General features: G+C 37.9%; 1 protein-coding gene across 1 annotated transcript; it reads right to left on the bottom strand.

Moving 5' to 3' along the window:
• Positions 1 to 4,153: 4,153 nt before the first annotated feature.
• On the bottom strand, positions 4,154 to 17,509 carry si:dkey-234i14.6. The gene is made up of 5 exons (XM_012879865.3): positions 16,828 to 17,509; positions 11,576 to 11,752; positions 8,324 to 8,533; positions 6,147 to 6,360; positions 4,154 to 5,137 (listed from the first exon to the last, which is right to left on the bottom strand). Exons 1-5 carry the CDS (start codon positions 17,311 to 17,313, stop codon positions 4,959 to 4,961), a joined length of 1,266 nt encoding a protein of 421 aa, XP_012735319.2. The 5' UTR covers positions 17,314 to 17,509; the 3' UTR covers positions 4,154 to 4,958.
• Between the last annotated feature and the right edge of the window lie 1,918 nt (positions 17,510 to 19,427).

The raw sequence follows: 19,427 nt of genomic DNA on the forward strand, positions 1-19,427 counted from the left end.
CATCATTGATTGAGTTGTCCTTCATCCCAGCTTTAATTATATGCAAAGACAAAAGATTTTCTCATTATTGTGTTTAATCTAATGAAGGGCCTCGCACTACAGCGGGGCCGAGTTCAGAGGTCCACACTATTGACCTTGGGCAGGCAAAGCCAGAGGAGAAATGTTTTTAATTAGACAGAGGTCTGAAGTTGTCTGTTGGGTTTGTGGGTTAAACACATTGACAGAGTTTAATGGATCTCAGCAGGTCTCCCTCCTTAAACCTCTATTGATTACAGATCAAAACTTGTGAACATTTGGTGTGCTGCAGAAATATCAGCGATGGAAATTATTTCACTTTTATTTTAGATTTTGCATTTCCATACTCAACTAATGTTTATTTGTGCACCATTTATTCTGCTGTTAATATTATACATTTTATTTTTATTGGAATGTACTCAATAAGTGGGTGCAATACATGTATTTGGACTTTGTCAAATTAAATCATACAATAATAAAAGCATAAATATAGTTTTCTGTACTGCCTTTTACAACCATCTGTTAGCTTTCATAGATTTGAAATTATTTTATCATCTAAATGGTTCCACATGTTAAAGGGCATTTGTCACCAGTATTTAAACGTTTTTTTTTTTTTTTATATTTACAATAAAATTTGGATTTGAAGTTTAAAATACAGCCAAAGGTTGCCTAAGAGTGATAAAATCATAGTAAGTATCAAAGACCAAACACAGGCCCTAATAAATAACAAATTGACCAGCCAATTTATTTCATCTATAGTCCCATTTACAGTTGGAGATTTTTGGAACCAAAATCTCCAACTATAGATGGGATGAAGGAGTCAGGAGAAATGTTGTCTCAGAGCAGGAGCTGGAAAGGCTTAATAAACTAGTACCCTGCAAAGAAATTTAAGAATGTTGTGAGAAAAATCTGCTGGTATACTACAGTGGAAAATTATCCATGGTAATAACTAATAAAAAAAAAAAAAAAAAAAAAAGAAAAACTAAAATTGTAGCAGCATTTAGGTGGAAGCTCTAATTACTGCTGCAGACCTGACCAGAACTGTTACTCTGATGCACATGGTGAGGCACCCCCCCCCCCTTTCTTCCTAATGACTGTCACCAGAATAGCCATTTTTATACTTGTGAGTATTTTTTTTATTTACTTTTTTTGACGGTTTAACTGCACCAGTAAAGTTGTAAACATTATGATGAGGACAATGTCTGATAAAAAACTCAATCTCTGTCGTCTTTTGTAAAACTAATGCAGCACCTGTGGTGGTTTGAAGATAATCTTAAATACTGGTTGGTGATGAAGACGAGTTGCTCCTGCTGCAAATTATTCTGGGTAAACATTTAGGAGGATTATTTAAATGAAGTGGATATTGTTTCGGTATGTAATAAGATAATTTGTCGAAATCAGCAAACATTATGTACTGAGAGAAAACACAAAAAGTGGATTTGCCAGTATCAGAGCATATTCTGTTGCCAGGTTTATTCACTAACAACCATTTAGAGTAATCCAGTCAGTTAGATAGACCACAGGCATATCTTGGAGGCATAAAAACCTGAATAACTTTAGAATTTCTGCTTTTAAATTAAGACTAGACAGAAGTTGTCATCTTTAGACAAAGTTCTTTGAAAAACAATGTGTCCATTCAATCACTTAATCTGGATAGCATTAAATTATCATCTGGTGATATAGTAAAACACTATGGTGTTATTTATGCCTAGGTCATGTCATGAATTTTCTTCTTTCACCTTCGGAATTTTGCTGAAATTAAAAACAACCTGTCTAGGAGTGATGTTGAAAAACTAGTCCACGCATTTGTTACATTAAGGCTGGACTATTGTAATTCTTTGCTACCAGGAAGTCCATAAAATACAGTTAAAGCCTTAAACTGGTCCAAAATACTGCAGCAAGAGTTCTGATGAAAATTAAAAAGAGAGATCACATTTCTCCAATTTTGCCGTCCCTTCATTGGCTCTGTGTTAAATCCAAGATCGATTTTAAAATTATTTTTCTCACATACAAAGCCTTAACAATCCATCCATAATAATCCATAAACCTTATCAACCCACTGCTTTCTCAAAAACTTCCATAAAGATAACAAAAAAATATTTGTTCATCCATATTTACACATTTGCTGTAAAAACAGAAGAAAGTGGAATACACGGCTACACTTGAGGACCCTCTTATTCATTTTATTAGTTCTGCTACTTTTCATAACATAAAGAAATACATAAGAAACCTTTTATTTGTTTTTAAGCCAGATACTGGTGTGTGGGTTATACAAGATAAAAACACCTAATTTAGTTTTTTTTTAATATCTCATTTGAAGACTGAACAGATCCAATGTGACACTTACACCACTAGAGGGTAGTAAGTTGTTATGCAAGAACTCACAGGCCCAAAACAAAATCCACACAGTGGTTGGTAAAAATGTGTTACAAAAAACAGTATGAACACTTTAGTCTCCTTTGGATAATAATCTAATTTAAATGGACTTAATTTATATAACACATTTTAGTCAAACTGGGAATTAAAACGCTGTACACCACAGCAAAGTTCACAAACCTGTATGCAGATCAGTAGGCAATATAGAGTTAGGTGCCTTGCCCAGCAGCACGTCGACATGCGGCAGGTTGACGCTGGAATTAAAACCATAATTTTCAGATTGCTAGACAACTACTCTTCCCATCGAATCATAGTCTGATCATAAGAATCTGCAATTAGGGGAGTTTTGAGTAAAAGTAAATGTTGTGTTCAGTCATATATATAAAATATATGACTGAACCAGTTTTAAAAAATTAATATTTTTTTAGTTTAAGTTGTTTTTTACTTTGATGAAGAACATCTTATCTGAGTTTCTCCGTCATTGCAAGAAGCTGCAATTTACATTTTAAAGGGAGTCTTTACATTCTGGAGCTTCTTTTTCTCAGATTGAAGTTATACAATGATCCGTTATGTAGATTTTGGTACAAACAAATCTATTATGGTTCTTTTTGTCCATAAAGTGATCCATTATGTATCACTTTGTCCTTTCAAATCACACAATTTGATCCACAGAGATCATGGGCCCCTTGACAGGTACCGGCTACATAAGCGTCCCTGCAGATCATGTATACTCTCTCATGAACATGATATTCCCTAATCCCTGGAATAATCTGTGGAGCACAACAATGGGATTTAAGTGATTACTTAGTCTCTAAATTCTTCAGAATTCGACACAATTGAGCATCCCTTGGATGGACCAGACAAGTCCGATCCATGGATGCTCCACCTCACAACTTGGATCACTTAAAGGATCTACGGCTAAAATCTTGGTGCCAAATATCGTGATGTAGTTTTGGGCGTCTGGTGGAGTCCATGCCTAAATGTAGGAGTGTACAAAGTTTTTATGTGAGTCAAAGTCATCAAGTTGAAAGTACTTACTAAGAAAAAGAAAAATATATATTTTTTTAAACTAAAACCTTTTATAACCACTTCACAATAAACTAAGCATTCACTATTTTTAAGTATTCAGTATTTTTAATTAAACAGTTGAAAAAGTATGATTTTGTTTGTTACAATATAATATGTAAAACATTGTAGATCTCAGAATTCACAGCACATATGCCTCATTGGATTAATAGCATCAACTTTGCAAATAATTTTGGCCCCGATTGAAAAAAAAGAGAAGAAATTTTTGTCTACCCTCACGATAAAAGTAAAAGTCACTGGATAGACGTGGTCCTATCTACGATAAAATTAAAGATAATGCAAAAAGTGTGGTTATTAATACACAAATACTTTGTTTTGTACCTACAATTTTACACTGCAAGAATATTTTGATATGTTGGGAATAATTTTGCCCTAATTATGAATAAACAAGTTTATATCTACATCCACCACTTGTGGTGGGGGGCAAAACTTGGACTGTTACTAAATTTCCATTGGGGGCCTCACAAAATCAGTCACGTGGCTGCAAATGGCCACTTTGGACACCCCTGCCTTAACGGGTCAGCACTGTTTTTCCAGCAAAAATAGGACCAACACACTCTTAGGCAGGGGATCATAATGTTACGCCTCATAACCATGCATGCACCATAGATCCAGCTGATTTCTATTTTAAGGATAAAATAGATCAACGGGAACAGCACTTGGTCCACTCTCACTGAATGAGTTCATCGTCACTTTTATTGGCACTTCAACTACATCGTCATCAATGAGGCTTTTTACACCACCTGGATGAAAATATGCAAAAAACACAATATCGCCACTGTGTCCCTTTGTACATATAAAAACGTTTTTACAAGGCATTATGGGAAAAGAAGAAATCACTATCACCGTTATTATCACCTTGTCAGCAGCCAAAAACACAGATACAAAGGAGGCAGTTAAAACCCTGTGTGGAACAGCTGCTGCACTACATCGTTTGATTTTTTTTTTTCTTTGTTTGTTTTTTCTGAGAAATGAGTTAATTATAATAGCCCTAACATTTCTCACTCTGAGCCGAAGATGCTTCAACACAGTCGGTTATTCTCCAGCAGCACTTGTCACCTTCTATAAAACAAGTGGCAATTAACCGGGAATCAAGTCAATGGATTGTCTAATTAACGGAGGAAGAGAGTGAGAGAAATAAAACACAGTCTCGCAGTTTCAGTTAATTCCAGCTGTCTTAGAGCCAAACACCTTTTCTGTGCCGAGACCTTGGAAAATATTTTGTTTTGTTGCAGTTATGTGATTGTCCTTGGTTTCCTGATTGCAACTTTAGCATTTCTTGTCGTCACCACTTTCATTGCATGTCGTGCGCAACAAAAAACAAAAGATTTTCTTAGTTATTCATCCGATCACTGCTTTTAAGATTAGGCTGATATGAAATTATTAATAATGCTGTTTAGGCATCAGGGTCCATTCTTCATGTTAAGATTCACTTCTGTCCACTGGGTGGCACTTAGTGCACAGCGGGACGTTCCACTTCCTCATTCATACATTGAGTCAGCCAGACCTGTCTGCTTGAAGGTCTCTGCCACCTGTTTGGAGTGTTGCATCTTAGCTGACAGCGCCTCTAAAATATCGTTCTGGTCCACAGCGGTGGCAGTCCGGTAAATGAAGGTCCCCACTGACTCAAGGCCTCGCATGCCCAGATTAACCCCGAACCCTGGAGGATGAATGAGAAAGATGTGAGAATATAGATTACACACAAGACATCCGATTTATTGACATACAAGTTTGGGCTAAGAAATTGTCATCTGACAGAGATATACTTCAATGTTATGAGATATCGAGGAGCAAATCTCAAATTATCAACAATAAATACAGAAGCACATTGAGCTTAGGGCTGGAAAAACATCTGCTAAGGCAAAAATGTAAGTTAGAACAAATTGACAAAATAAACTAATGGCACTGTTTAAATCTCTATAGGAAAATACCTTTTTTAAACAAGCATTTATTTAATTTACTCTTTAATTTTCAAAAGGATTTGTTTAATAATCTCTTTAGTTCTATATTATTTCCTTCCTTGTCTATTTCTGTCCCTCATCTGTACGGTCCGTTATTTTACCTCATCCTTTCTCTTCTTTTGTTATTTGCTAAGTGCATGAAAAAATAGGAAGTTAAAATTCAAACACAAAACCCTAAAAGGCAAACATGGAAATAAAAGTACATTTAGAAATCAACCAGAGTAAAAGATGCAAAGACTAAATATTAAGGAGGAAGATATACCTATAAATTTTAATAAATATATTTTGGAGAATAATTATTTATTTCTGATATGTTTATGGACATACATTTTAGTAAAATAAAACTGTAAAAAGAAGAAAAGAAAACATTAAAAGAATGACTACTGGAGCATAAAAACATGAAGGACAGATAATAAACATGATCAAATATCATTTAAAATAAAAAGCTATATTAAATACATATCCATATTGAAGCTAGGCAAAATTCTCATAATAAATGAAAATGTTGACATGAATTTATCACATATTTTATTTATCTAATACTTATTTTATTTAGTTTTTTTTTATTTGTGCATTTATTCTTGATTTTGTCCGGTTTGGAGTGACACAGCCGCTTACGTGCACAGCAGTCACCTTAGATCTGTTCTTCATACTACGCGATGGACGGCATGGACGGAACCACTATAGGAAACATTGGCATCTTGTTACCTGTGTCAAAGTTGAGGACGCGTGCCGCCTCACCCTCCACAATGACGGCAACGTTTTCCCCCTCTATGTAGGCGGCGCTGATGCGTCTGTGGGACAACTGGACCTCAAAGAGTCGGCGGCTGCACTGCATGTGGTGCAGCGTCACGTCGTTGAGACGAGGTTCAATGTCCGTCTTGTAGGCATTGAAGGATTCATGGAAAATGTTCTTCATGATCTGACAAACAAAACAAATGTAAAGTTAAGATGTATGGTTAAAAAATATATATATCCTTCAGAAAAGGGAAAATCTTTTGACTCAAGTTAAACATTTTAAAGCAGAACGTAATTTCATTAAACATACTTGCTGTAATGTTTAATTGTGTTTTTAAAACCAGCACGTTTCAACCTGTGTTGTATAATTTTTAAGGGGGCTTGGGGTCCCCAGGCCAGAATTGTAAAAGCCTGATTACATCTTTTAGACTATGGCTACAGAGCATCTGAGGTGGTAATTAAAACTCTTTTCGTTTTCTAACAAAAAGGTAAAAATAACGTCTGATGGCATTGTAAATTTGCATGATTGAAATTAGCCCCTACATCTGAGACCTAATTAAGCCCTGCAGCTCAACTCAGAGTCTGAGGACGTTTGGACAGAACCTATTAATGGTTCGAAGAAACCTGCCTTAAAACTAGGGGTGATGTGTTTAAAAAGCTCCTAAAAACCTACTTTTTTAGACAAGCATTCCAGTTCTGGTTGACTCAATATTGTCACTTTCTGTATTGTTCTATTGTTATTGTTTTAAATTTATTTTATTACTGTGCAGCACTTTGTGACTCTGCATCTGCAAATAGCACCTTAGTATTTACAAATACAGTGTTTCTGTTCATCAATATGCACTCTCCTTGCTTTCAATAAGTAAATAAATCTGATGATGCAAAATATTCTTAAAAGCTAGGAAACTGCCAATAAAAATGGCAAGTTAGGATTTTAAAATTATTTCACGAAAACTGCACACTAAATGTTTGAAGTTGATGTATTACATATGATTATTTGTTGCTGTTTTAATTCATGTTATGCTAAGAGGCATTTTTTGGAAAACGTAAAATGAAAACAGAAGGTAAAAAATATAAATAATAATAGCGTTGATTTATGCTTCAAACTTTGTTTTCCTACCAAACCGCCATTAATGTCTAACATGTAACGTGGTCGCTGACGCATGCGTATATGGTAGATGTAACGTTTGTAGCATTTTGTTCTCAACTCTCAAAGTAAACTTGCTGCAATGTAAATTTCTGGCACAGTTTTCAGATATATCTAATATTTTCCACTGATTGCTTCACTGCCAAGTGGCGGGCTCAATATTTTGGGGGAAAACATGCATGCAACTATCACTTAGCTGATGGATAAAAATGGCTTCTTCTCTGAGACTTTTGCTGATGTCTGCTTGGCATCCCAGAGTTGCAGATCACTAAATAGCCAAAACCCTTTGCCGTTGAAAAGCCACCAACACATGTAAGACGACCAGGTGTTAATGTGCAGCCAATCTGGTTGTTACTCACCCTCTTAATTTCTATAGAAAAAAAACAAAAAACGAAATGAGTCTACTAATGACTGTGCCTTTCAATCAGCTCCACAGCATCTGCGGGGTTTTGAATGACACATTTCTCCTCTCTCTGTTTTCTCTCTCGCTTCAACTCTGCTCTTCTTCGACCCTTACTTACAAAGCCAACTGTTACTAAGTAACGCCGCATTTGAATGGCCACCCACATAGCAACGAACGCTCCGTGGTCGGTCTTTCTACGTACCTGTGTGAACTACAACTGCTCTGTGCGCGCCGTGGCTGCAGGCTATGCATGATCAGAGGCACTTGAGTTGACAATCAAGCGACTTCTAATAAAAAAAAAACAAAAAAAACAACACGGCAAAGTAGGCGCGCCAGCTCTGAAGGTATGCTGGTGAGCACTGAAAGAGTCTGAGGTGCTTGTCTTATCGCCCTGTATGCTGTTTTTATTGTTTCATGAATGCACATATTTCAGTATTCCCACAGGCCTAAACACAAACAAGAACCCATGCAAAAACAGAAACCTCAAACACACACGAGTGAATCAAAGTCCATTTCCTCTAAGGAAAAGTCAGGAGTGAGGTCTCAAATCCAGCACGGCATCTCTACAGCAGCGCACAGAAACAGCAGAAGTCTTACAGAGGAGTTTGCCGTGTGTCTGAGGTAGCGGACCATCTTGGTGTCAGAAGCGGGGCAGGCGAGGGCCATGTAGCGGTTTCTGAAGGTGCCATAGATTTTCAGGTGGAAGCCAGACTTGGCTGTCGGGTTCCTGTGCTCCCGCAGGGCCTCCACTCCGTAGGCCGACAGGTCAAAGTAGAGGCTGTGTGCACGGATCTCAGGCGTGGGCACCTGGAGGAAGCGATACAGGCCATAAATTAATCTCGTCCCCGTCATATATTTCGAGCCCATAAATCGCAGTCCGAGCAAGACAGATGCATTTGAAAAATCATCACCTCCGTCTGCGGGCCTGCTGTCACTTGAGAGGAAATTAAAAATAGCTCAATTTTTATTCGGCAGTTCAACCTTGTAGCCACTCATCATTTTCCCTCAAGAGAAAATTGATCAATTTTCTTTTCGCCGGCATAAAACAGCAGAGAGGCGTAAAGCAGCTTTTAGAGCAGTCAGGGGAGATGGAGAGGAAGGAAAGCAGTGACTGGGTGGCAATTGGGGAATGGACAGTAAGGAGGATCAGGTCATATCCTGGGAGGAAAATTCAATCACTACAGGAAGCAGCCAGAGAGAACAGTGGCCAATAAAAGGCAGCCACACAGCCACTAAAGAGGACGTGATATGAATGGCTATGGTTACATAAAAACAACAAGAGACACTGTGCCCGTGTTTGCGTGTAAGTCAGATTTTAAGCCTGGAGCCTTTCACCTCAACCTGTTTATTTTGTCAATGAAAATAACCTTCATCCCTTGTTGTCACTGTAGATCATCTATTAACTGTAATATTATTTGAAGAATAATCAGTCCACTGATATGTATCACACAGTTATCAGGGACGGTTAAAGTCTCCGGACTACCAACTGAGCTAAGATAACGTTTTCTGCTCGCACCTTAAATGCCTTCTCCCCTACAGACACGTGGTGTTTGGTTGTTGGACTGTCTTTGCAATACTCATACCGTTCACATTACTTTCTCCATATCATATTTTAAGATGACTTACACAGTTAGTGCAGAGTTGTGAAGTGGAAGAAAAAGGATGCAGGGATTTCAAAAGTTTTTCCCTACTAAATATGTTAAAAGTGTGGTTTGCTTATGTGTTCAGCCTCCTTTACTTTGATGCCCCCAAATAAAACTAAGCGTGCTTTCAGAAGGTCCGGGTTGCTGTTGTCTCAGATTATCCACACAACGCAGGTAAATAATGCCATCTTCTATGTAGCAGGGTTCTTTATTCAGGCTTACAAGTGTGTGTGGCAAAATGCATCAGGATGTGTTTATATGCATTATGTGTATGCATTGCATCTCACTTCATCTTTCTGATTATGGGGATTTTATGAGAATTTAACTACTTTCATTAAGATCTTGTTACAATTTTAAGGTATTTACTGCTTACCTTATGTTTTACATTGCTTTTAGTTTAAAGATAATACATATCTTTTCATTGTTTCCTATACTAGCTCTAACTGAAGTAGGTTTTTAAAGATGACCATATTTTGATTTGCAAAAAGATGACACTTGACCCAGTCATGAAACACTTTTTACTTAAAGACTTGTGATTTTAAAATATTTAAAGTGTCTTCTCTGTGTGGTTAGAAAGAATAGTAAAATAATAAACTTCAGATAGCCTCTCATAAGTAAACAGGTACAAAAATTACTGTAAAATATTTGGAATTGATAGAATTACTATTGTGTTAGAAAATTAGCCTTTAACAATAATAGTTCACATTTTGAGTCATACTGGAAAAATGTGAAATAATATTTTGAGGAGAAAACAAGGATTCTATTATTTTCTTTTCTATGTGATAATACAAATAGATTGTAGCAGTCTCACAAAGATATTTATCTAACAAACAAAAATGTGTAGACTTCTTCATTTTCTTCTTCATCCTAATTTATTCCTTCATCCTCCTTGTCTTCTCAATCATATTTTGCTGTAGAGCTGATCTTACTTTGCAAAGTCTTTTTCATTCTTGTAAATAGTCTGTTTGTGTTTTTTTTATGAATAAACATAAATGCTTATTTGCATATTTTTATAGGTTACCCTACTCGGTTGCACACATATTTGTTTATTAGTTTATTTTTTTACTATGCTTTTAAAGAAATGAAAACTGTCCAATATTTTTGTTTCTTATGTTGCAAATTTGCAACATAATTTACATTTCTGTGCATACCTGCAGGCTTCTATTTGTGTTTCACTTTGCTGCTCGTACACCTGAATTTCTCGGCTGTGGGACAGTAAAGGACATTTCTAGTCTATCCGACTCATCAGTTTTTGGTCACTCAGCAAATAAGCATGATTGCAAAAAGCATCTCTGAAATGATATTCCACAAGAAGAATCCTCTTCAGTGACTCAACAGGAAGCTGGTTCCTCTCCTTTCACCTCTTATGCACTGCATCAGCGAGAAAACCCTCTAAACATTTGCGCTGTGTGAGGGACGTGCTAAGAAGTTTGTTCTCTTTTGCGTTACAGGTTTAATTTAAAATGAGCTTTTTATTCATATAATCTAGTGTGTAAATCTGGTGTTTTCTCTCCGCGTGTTTTTGCCACTGTCACAAATTTCCCCATTGTGGAACAAAGCAATTCTATTCTATTCTATTCTAATGGATAATAACAAAGTCAGTTAACTTGCAGTTAACTTGAGCACAACTCCACCCATTTGTCCCGGCCGGGATGGTATGAAGGAATTTTTTTGGTTTGTCTGTAAAGCTACACGTGTGCTGTGGCATCCTGTAAACAGCAGCGGTATTATCGGCACTGCCCTGCTGTTCAGTTTGTGAGCGCAGAAGAACCACCCACAAGGCAGCAGCTTGGGAATGACACAAAAGAGGCTGTCTTAATCCATGCATTGCACATGTCAGTTTAAGAACTTGCCTATTGGTCCATTGAAAACCCATAACAACAGGACATCTGCATTCATCTACAAATCCCTTCAGATACCCCCGACAGAAGGAAAAAGGTGGAAATAAAAAAAAGTATGTTTGGTCACCCTAGCGTAAAGCTTTGATAACGGTTCTGATAACGGTTCAAACATTTGACCAATTTGTAAACACTGGCATGTCTATGGGACTGATTATTACTACTGAGCTACTTTTCTGGATGTATATCTGGGTTTCCACAACAGATCTGTGACCGCCAAGACCCGATCTTGGAAATGCAAAAAAATCAGTGAACGGATTAATTGACGAATGTTGACGACAAACAAAAGTCAGAGTGTGGTTCCTGACCTGTCTCTGGTCTGATCTCTCTATGGTAGCATTAGCTCCGTAGGCGTGGCAGGACTCCACAATGTAGTCCGAGCTGATTCCTAAAACGGAGCAAGAGTCTCCGCATGACCCGTCAGCCACCACGATCACTCGAGGCCAGTCATTGTGCGGAATCCGCCGCAGGTATTCTTCCGTAAACTAAAACACAAAAAGAAAGATATACATAGTTGATTAAATGCAGTGAAAGCATATTTGCCCAATTAAATGTTTCTTCTGATTTAGCTTTTTTTATCAAATTTAATTCAGTTTATGTATATAGCAGTAATTCACCACCCATATAATCTTACAGCAATTTCCAAATTGAATTCTATCAAATCCTACAGACAGATTGGTGAAAATGTTTCTATTTAAGGAAACCCAGCAGATTTAGGAGGATGTAGCAGAGTGAGGGACAGCGGTCAATATGTCCTACAGCAGCCTAAGCCCACAGCAGCATAACTACAGAGATAACCTAAGCCACTCGAACTATAACCTGAAACAAGAAGGAAAGTTTAAAGCCTAGTCTCAAAAGTAGACAGAGTAAAAGTGAGAGTTCATTACACAGGAGAGGAGCCCGATAACTAAAAGATCTGCTTCCTATTATGCGTTTAGAAACTCTAGGAACCACCAGTAGACCACATTTACATATTCTGATCACATAACATCAAACTAATTTTAATATCAGAAACAAAACCTGAGCAAACACAAGATACTGTGCTGAAATGACAATTTGTTAAATCATGAATGAATTAAGGTTTTTTTTGCTCCATTTCAATTGCTAAAAGTAGGCCTGATTTCTACAAGACGAGTAGAATCAAGACGTCGCTAAAAGTAAACCTTTCTGGCAAGACGGCAAAGGTTAAAAAATCCAAAAACGATCACATCAGTCTCCAGTCTAAAGAAATTCAAGAACAAATGACAAACAAAGAAACCGAGCACTGCAACTTTGCTTGCATCAGTTAAGGTGAAAAAACACAACTGAAACTGTGTGCATCCTGTTACATCAGGAGTAAAAATAACACAGTTTCAGAAAAATAACATCATACCTACAGTTAAACATGGTGATGGTTGTGGGATAATTTAGCTGTGGCTCTGCTGCTTCAGGACCTGGACGACTTTCTCTAATTGAACAGAAAACCTTGAATGATAATATCCACCTGTTTGTGACCTTAAGGTCTAGGGCACTTTAACTATTCAGAGGAGGACAATAGCTCAAAGCAGAGCAGCAAGTCCACCTCTGAGTGGCCTAATAAAATCAAAATAAAGGTTTTGGGGTGGCCTAGTCAAACTCTGTACTTAAATCTGACAGAGTGCAGTGGCATGATGTTAAACAAACTATTCATACTGAAAAACAATCCAGTGAGGCTGAATTAAGCCAATTTTGGCAGACTAATTTGACACATTTTCTCTACAGGGATGTAAAAGACTCATTGGCAATTGACAATTACTGGGAATGCTTGATGTCCTCCCCAATAGCTTGTGTGCCGCCAAGGGTGGCACAGCCATTTATAAAGTTTAGGGGCAATTACAAAGAGCAAGATTGGTTAGGAATACTTTTTTGCCTTCATAAATTAAATCATACTTTGAAAACTACATTTTGTATTCCTCAGCCTATCATCGTCTTTTATTGACATTTCTTTGATGATATTAAAACGTAAGTATAACAAAAAAATAAAAAGGAAGTGCTTGTTTTCTCAGACAGAAACCAGTTAGATGATAAGCTACTAATCCCAAAATGCTAGATGATGTCAGCTATTTGTGGGAAAATATTAAGTTACACTGAGAAAAATCTACAGTTTTTTATTCAACATGTCAAAATTATATATGGAGAGTCAATATTTCACTGACTAAAATTACTCTTTTATTCTCATTTCTATTAATTACGTTTGGTATTTATACTTTACCGAGCATTTTGTTTACATTTTCTCTCCTGCAGCTTGTCTAACGGATATGACTTCCACTATCTGTTCATCCGCAGGAGGAAGCAAGTGGATTTTAATTTAATATATCAACGTGAGCTATTTATATGAGATATATTGGCGGAGCTTGTCCTAAAAACAGAACATCCTCTGGACGGCGAGTTTTATTACTTTTCTCTGGTCAATGTTTGCAGCCTCTCACCAGCTCCTTGCCTGCGTTAAGGAGGAAAAGGAAGCGGACAAATCAAGTTGGAGGACAGCCAGGAAGGCTGGGAGAGAGAACGAAAATGTTGTGGAGGGGCTTTGATGGCCTACATCCAAAGAGATCCATGTCTAATCTAATTAAACCACATTGAACAGGTAATTTAAAAGACCCCCCCCCCCCCTTCCACCCCTTTCTCATCTCAGATCTTTGAAGCACTGGCTGGTTGGAAGGACAAAAGTATCTGTCATCAAGCCCACTGTCTTGTCAAATCAAGACGAAATGGCTGGGTTGGCATCGGCTCTGAAAGAAGCAGCAGATCGCTGTGACCAAAAGCCCCGCTGACCTCGTCTTCCATCTTCCAAAGGTTACTGAGTCACTAGCAAGGGAAAAGAGCAACAGCTGAAAGAAAAAAAAGAAAGTCTACAGGCCAACGACAGAGACAAAACAAAGATGGTTGGCTGAATAATGCTTTTTCTGTTGCATCGAAAGTTAAGAAGGTAAAAGAAAAAGTAGTAAAAGTAAAGTTAAAACAAGGAGCAGAATGAATTACATAAATTTAATGCACAAACACAATGCCTGCCAAAGTATTCATACCCCTTCAGCCTTTTCACGTTTAGTCATGTTAAAACCACAAACTGCAGTGTTGCTTGTTGGAATATGTGAGACCAGCAAAGAGTAATGGATAACTGTGAAGGTGAAGGAAAATAATATATGGCTTGAAGTAATCTCTAGAGTGACGCTTCATTGCCATTACATCTGCATGTTATTTAAAAGTGTGGCTCTACCAGCCTTGTACAGCTCAAGACTATTTTTATGGTCCAATTCTCTTTGAAAAATAGCTTAAGCTAAGTGAGAATGGAAGGAGTGAGCTTCTGAATATGAATTTTCAAGTCTTGCTACAGAATCTGGATTTAGGTCAAGACTTTAACTGGGCCAGTCTAACACAACAATATGATTTGATCTAAAGTATTTATGTGTAGCTCAGACCGCACGTTCTGCTGGAAGGTGAACCTCCGCTCACAGTCCCAGATATTTGGCAGCTGTTGACAGGTTTTGGTGCAGGATTGTCCTGTATTTACTACTGTATTTACTACTTTCCCATTGAAAAGCATATCCACAGCATGATGCTGCCACCTTCTTGTTACATGATGGTGGGGATGATGTGTTCAGAGTAATGTGCAGAGTCAGTTCTGGATTCTGGCCATAAATGTCTCGTGTGGTCAGAGCACCTTCTTCCACATGTCACACATGACTTGTGGCAAGGCTGACTTATGGAGAGCACACCTAATAAATGTTCTGTCAATTATCTCTGCAGCTCTATCAGCGTTACCAGGGTCTCGGAACAGTGCTTTCCTTCCTTGGCCAGTCAGCACAGGCGAATGGCCATATCTTAGAAGGTTAATTTTCTTAATTATACTCTGTGTAATGTTCAGATGTTCTAGAACAATAGTCCATTGTTCTAGAACATAATATCTGGTGTATCCTTTTTTTTATGATGCTGTTTTTAAGTTTCTCCAACAAACTTCTGAGATATTCGCAAAACATCTGTATTCATCCTAAGATTACAGTGCCTACCATACATCTGGTGTAAGACTTATGTGGAAACATTCAAAGGGTTTGCATACTTTTTTTGTACACTGTAATAAGTGTAGGTTATTTTAAGCCATGACAAAAATAGTCACTGAGCATGTAACATTTGTTGCAGACTTTGAGACCTAACAGCTTCTCTAACAGTTTTTCCATCTCAGTTGGCTGCTACCTGAGCTGTAGCAGTAAGTGGTTTGCTATTTTGTCATTATACTGTATTGAAACCTTCAGCAGGGTTAATGTGTTGTAAAATCAGGAGCCAGCATATGCAAGGCTATTTGGTTTGGGTATCCGTGAGAAAATAACCGGCTGTAGATAAATAAATCCTTTGGCAGCAAAATGGGATTACATTCAAAATCCACTTTTTTGATGCTGTAAAGTGTCTGGGTGGGCATTTGTTCACGCTAATGCTGTCATTTACCTTCTCCTGACCTAAAAACTGTTGAAAAGAGGTGCTTCTAGGTCAGTTTATGTAACATGTGATTTCAGCTCAGTAGATTCTTTCAAGTTTAGGATTACAGTGCAGAGCAAGAAAGAGATTTACACAGGGCTTAGTTCTTTCAATGTGAATTTAGCAAATTGATCAATAGGATAATAAAGAGTAAGCTGATAACTCGCAAACAACTATAAAGGAGTTTTTGGTGGGGAAAAATTGCCAGAGTTGTAGAAGGATTTAGGTCAATATCCGTTTAGTCCTGACTGGACCAAGAGCCTGAAGGATGCTGTTTCCATAGAGAGAGCCCTTCTGGAGGGAGAAGTTCACTTCACCGCTCAGGTTTTGAGACCTCTACTTTGTTACCCACAGAGTAAATCACAGTTGCATTAGTGCATATTTACCGGAGAACTATATTGGTAAGTTTTAATATACACTAACACGCTGCTAAAATATTGCATTATGTAGAATTTAGTCAGTGAAACTGATGTCTTTGTTTACATTTTATTTTGGTTCCCTTTTATTCAATATGTAGGTGTATTATTTATTGCATGTTTGACAGTGTAAGACCCCATTAGTTAAATTCCAACTAATTGAATGTAATTACTTTACTTAAATTTTAATTATAATGTTGCTCAACTGATTTGTCTTGCCATGAGAAAAAGAAGCAAAAAATAATAAGAATAATTAGCTTCTGATTTTACCATAAAACTTTACTGGGAAAAAAACAGCCTCAGCAGTAGTGCTGTCGATAAACTAGTTAAAAATTTAAATTTGCACTGTATCAAAAAAGTCCAGCAGGAAATAAGCATATATATATATATATATATATATATATATATATATATATATATATATATATATATATATATATATATATATATATATATATATTCTGGAAGCCACTGATGATGAATGAGGATAGCCATGAATCTGTATCTTTAGGTAGAATATGGACCATAATAAAGCATTTTCTTAGAAAATAACAATAAATGAACAAACGAACATGCTTGAGAAGTTTTCTCAAGACGCATTTTTAGTCACACTGACTTGCGCATTCTTACAGTCCAACTTAAAAACAAAATACTACCTTAGTTCCCAGCTGTACCTTGACCTCCACCCTCTGCTTCTTCTGCTCCAGGATGCTGAGCAGATACTCCTGAAACACGCCGATTCTGGTGAAGAAGTGCTCGTTGTGCCAGCAGCCTTCCATGTTGTCAAAGTCCACCCCGAGTCCCAGTAGAAACTTCACACTGCGAGGATCCAGGGCGATCTGCTGGGGCCGGCAGAGCAGCGCGGTCCGGTACCTCTCGTCCAGCACGGTCAGCTTCAGCACCTTCCCGGAGCGGACAGCGACCAGAGCCGCCGTCAGCCCCACGGGACCCGAGCCCACGACGAGCACCGAGATCCTGGCACGCCATTGCCTGAAGCCGTCCAGGCTGACTTTCACCATCACGTACAGGGCCACTACCACCAAAGTGCTGAGAGCCGTGTCGAAGGCGAGAGCTCCGTACTTTTCCTCGGCGGATTCCCCGGTTCCGCCAACTCCGGCGTTATCTGGCTGCAACCCCTCCATACCGCAGGGAGGGAGGAACGGGAGCCCGGAGGGGTTTCCAGGTATTCTCAGATGACTAACCAGCCGTCCACGCTAAAGCATTCATCGCAAGGGAGGAGGTGACTTTGCATCCGTGCACACACCGCCCGAGCAGCAGGCGTCCTCTCGGCTCCCTCAGCTGTGCAGCATGACTCCCTCCGTCCGCCTCTCTCTCTCCCAGGCAGTAAGGTGTGTGTCCAGGGAGCGTCAGCAGAAAATGTCCTCTTTTTTTCCCTGAAGGTGCCCTGACTTCAGGAAGGCAGTTTAAACCTATAGCCTTAGGCGTGTACATAACGTACATGTACATAACAGTGTGCTCTGATTTTACTATGTGGGAAACTATTGACAGTCTTTCTTTCTTTCTTTCTTTCTTTCTTTCTTTCTTTCTTTCTTTCTTTCTTTCTTTCTTTCTTTCTTTCTTTCTTTCTTTCTTTCAAAACAGATCCAAGCTCTTACAGTAGACGTAAAAAAAAAAAAAAGTTAAGTACCTTAAACGTTTGCCTTACACAATGAGACCACATATGATTTCCAAATCTTTTCCATCTGTAATGATACATATAACCTGTGTGGAGTTACACAAAACAGCAAAAATATATTCTAGAAGTAATATCCTAATAAAAGCAAGCTGCGGTGTACGTTTGTATACCCTTAAACTATTTGGTTGTTGAAGCACCTTTTAATATTATTCCAGCATTTGTTGTAGATCACGTGACAGATAACAGTGAACATCTGCCCTCTCTATCTTGTGAAAGTTCTTGAAATCTATCGGATTGTGAGGAACATCTCTTGTTTTAGTTAAGGACATGCATGTAGGCCATTCCAAAACCTTTAGGTGCATGCTTGGTCTCACCTGATACACTATTATGTCAAACTCTTAACCCAGCTCCATCTGAAGAAATCCAATCCCAGAACATAAAGTTGTCACCACCAAATTTTTACTCTGGACAAGTTTTTTTTTTTTTTTTTTTACAGTTGTTTTAGTGGCAGACATACCTTTTGAAAATGTGGCCCCACAAATTGTTGGTTCTGTCACAACATAATACATTCTCCCACACAGTTCCTGGGAGAGTTTACCCGGGACTGGACGTTTTCTTTGGAGGAAATAGATTCTGTCTTGCAACCCTTGCTCTCAGCTCAGATATATGGAGGCACCTGACCAATAGTTTTTTATCTTACAATAATTTAGATCAACTTCCTTCAACAATGGCTTTGGCTAAAGCATACAATTAAACAAATGTCAGGAACATCCAGCTTGGATAGCTGAACCCAACGGGACTAAATGCTGAAAGTGAATCAAATGTTTAATCAGTCAAATTATAGTTTAAGGGTGTACTCATTCTCAAGTCGTCTCATACTCAAGTCTTTGTTTATTTTCCAGCTGTATTGTGCAGGATATCTTTCTTGTTAAGCTTTTAAATGTTTTATCTGTCTTATTTCTCCTTGTTGTCAACAATACCTTGTATCTTAACGGGAGTGTGTAAACTTCTGATATCCTCTGTTAATTTAATACAATAACACAATTGGTATCACAATGAGTACCCAGCCATATTACAGTATTTGTGCATTTATGAATTTTTTACTTTCTCTGATTCTGTCTGACATCACTGGAAGAATAAAAAAGGAGATTTCGATTATTATAGTCACATGGTTGAACAACCATCTCACTCTCCTTTCATTTCTTCTAGATCCATCTGCTTCATATATATTTCCATTTTATTTGATCTCTGTTAATCATTGTCAGCAGCTAACAGCCCTAGCCCTGTTTTCCCTCTTCATTTACCTTCACTTTCATCTCCTCTTCTTTCAGGAAGCTGCAACAATGAAGACATGTCACCATGGTGATAGCCCCTCAAAAGACAAGGCCAAATATATTTTTCCTTGAGGTGTGGCTGTTATGTAGGAGGATAGTGACACACTGCATTTCCGGTGTGATCAATGTCATTTTTTACTTTACTTTCTTTATTTTTGTCTTCATGCAAAAGACCATCCACGTGGATGACCATAATCCTTTTTGTGGGGGCCTCTTTAGGAAAAATGACCCAAATTAACATGTGAAAATATAAAGTCTGGCTGTCATTTCAATTAATCTTTCCTTT

Source organism: Fundulus heteroclitus, unplaced genomic scaffold, assembly GCF_011125445.2.
Source record: "Fundulus heteroclitus isolate FHET01 unplaced genomic scaffold, MU-UCD_Fhet_4.1 scaffold_93, whole genome shotgun sequence".
NCBI classification, from domain to species: Eukaryota; Metazoa; Chordata; class Actinopteri; order Cyprinodontiformes; family Fundulidae; genus Fundulus; species Fundulus heteroclitus.

Excerpts from the sequence above, each read along its gene's own strand:
- si:dkey-234i14.6 (XM_012879865.3), bottom strand. The coding sequence starts at position 17,313 with ATGGAGGGGTTGCAGCCAGATAACGCCGGAGTTGGCGGAACCGGGGAA. Across the intron at positions 6,361-8,323 it reads GACACACGGCAAACTCCTCT|ATCATGAAGAACATTTTCCA; the intron begins GTAAGACTTCTG and ends TTTGTTTGTCAG. Across the intron at positions 5,138-6,146 it reads CGTCCTCAACTTTGACACAG|GGTTCGGGGTTAATCTGGGC; the intron begins GTAACAAGATGC and ends TTCATCCTCCAG.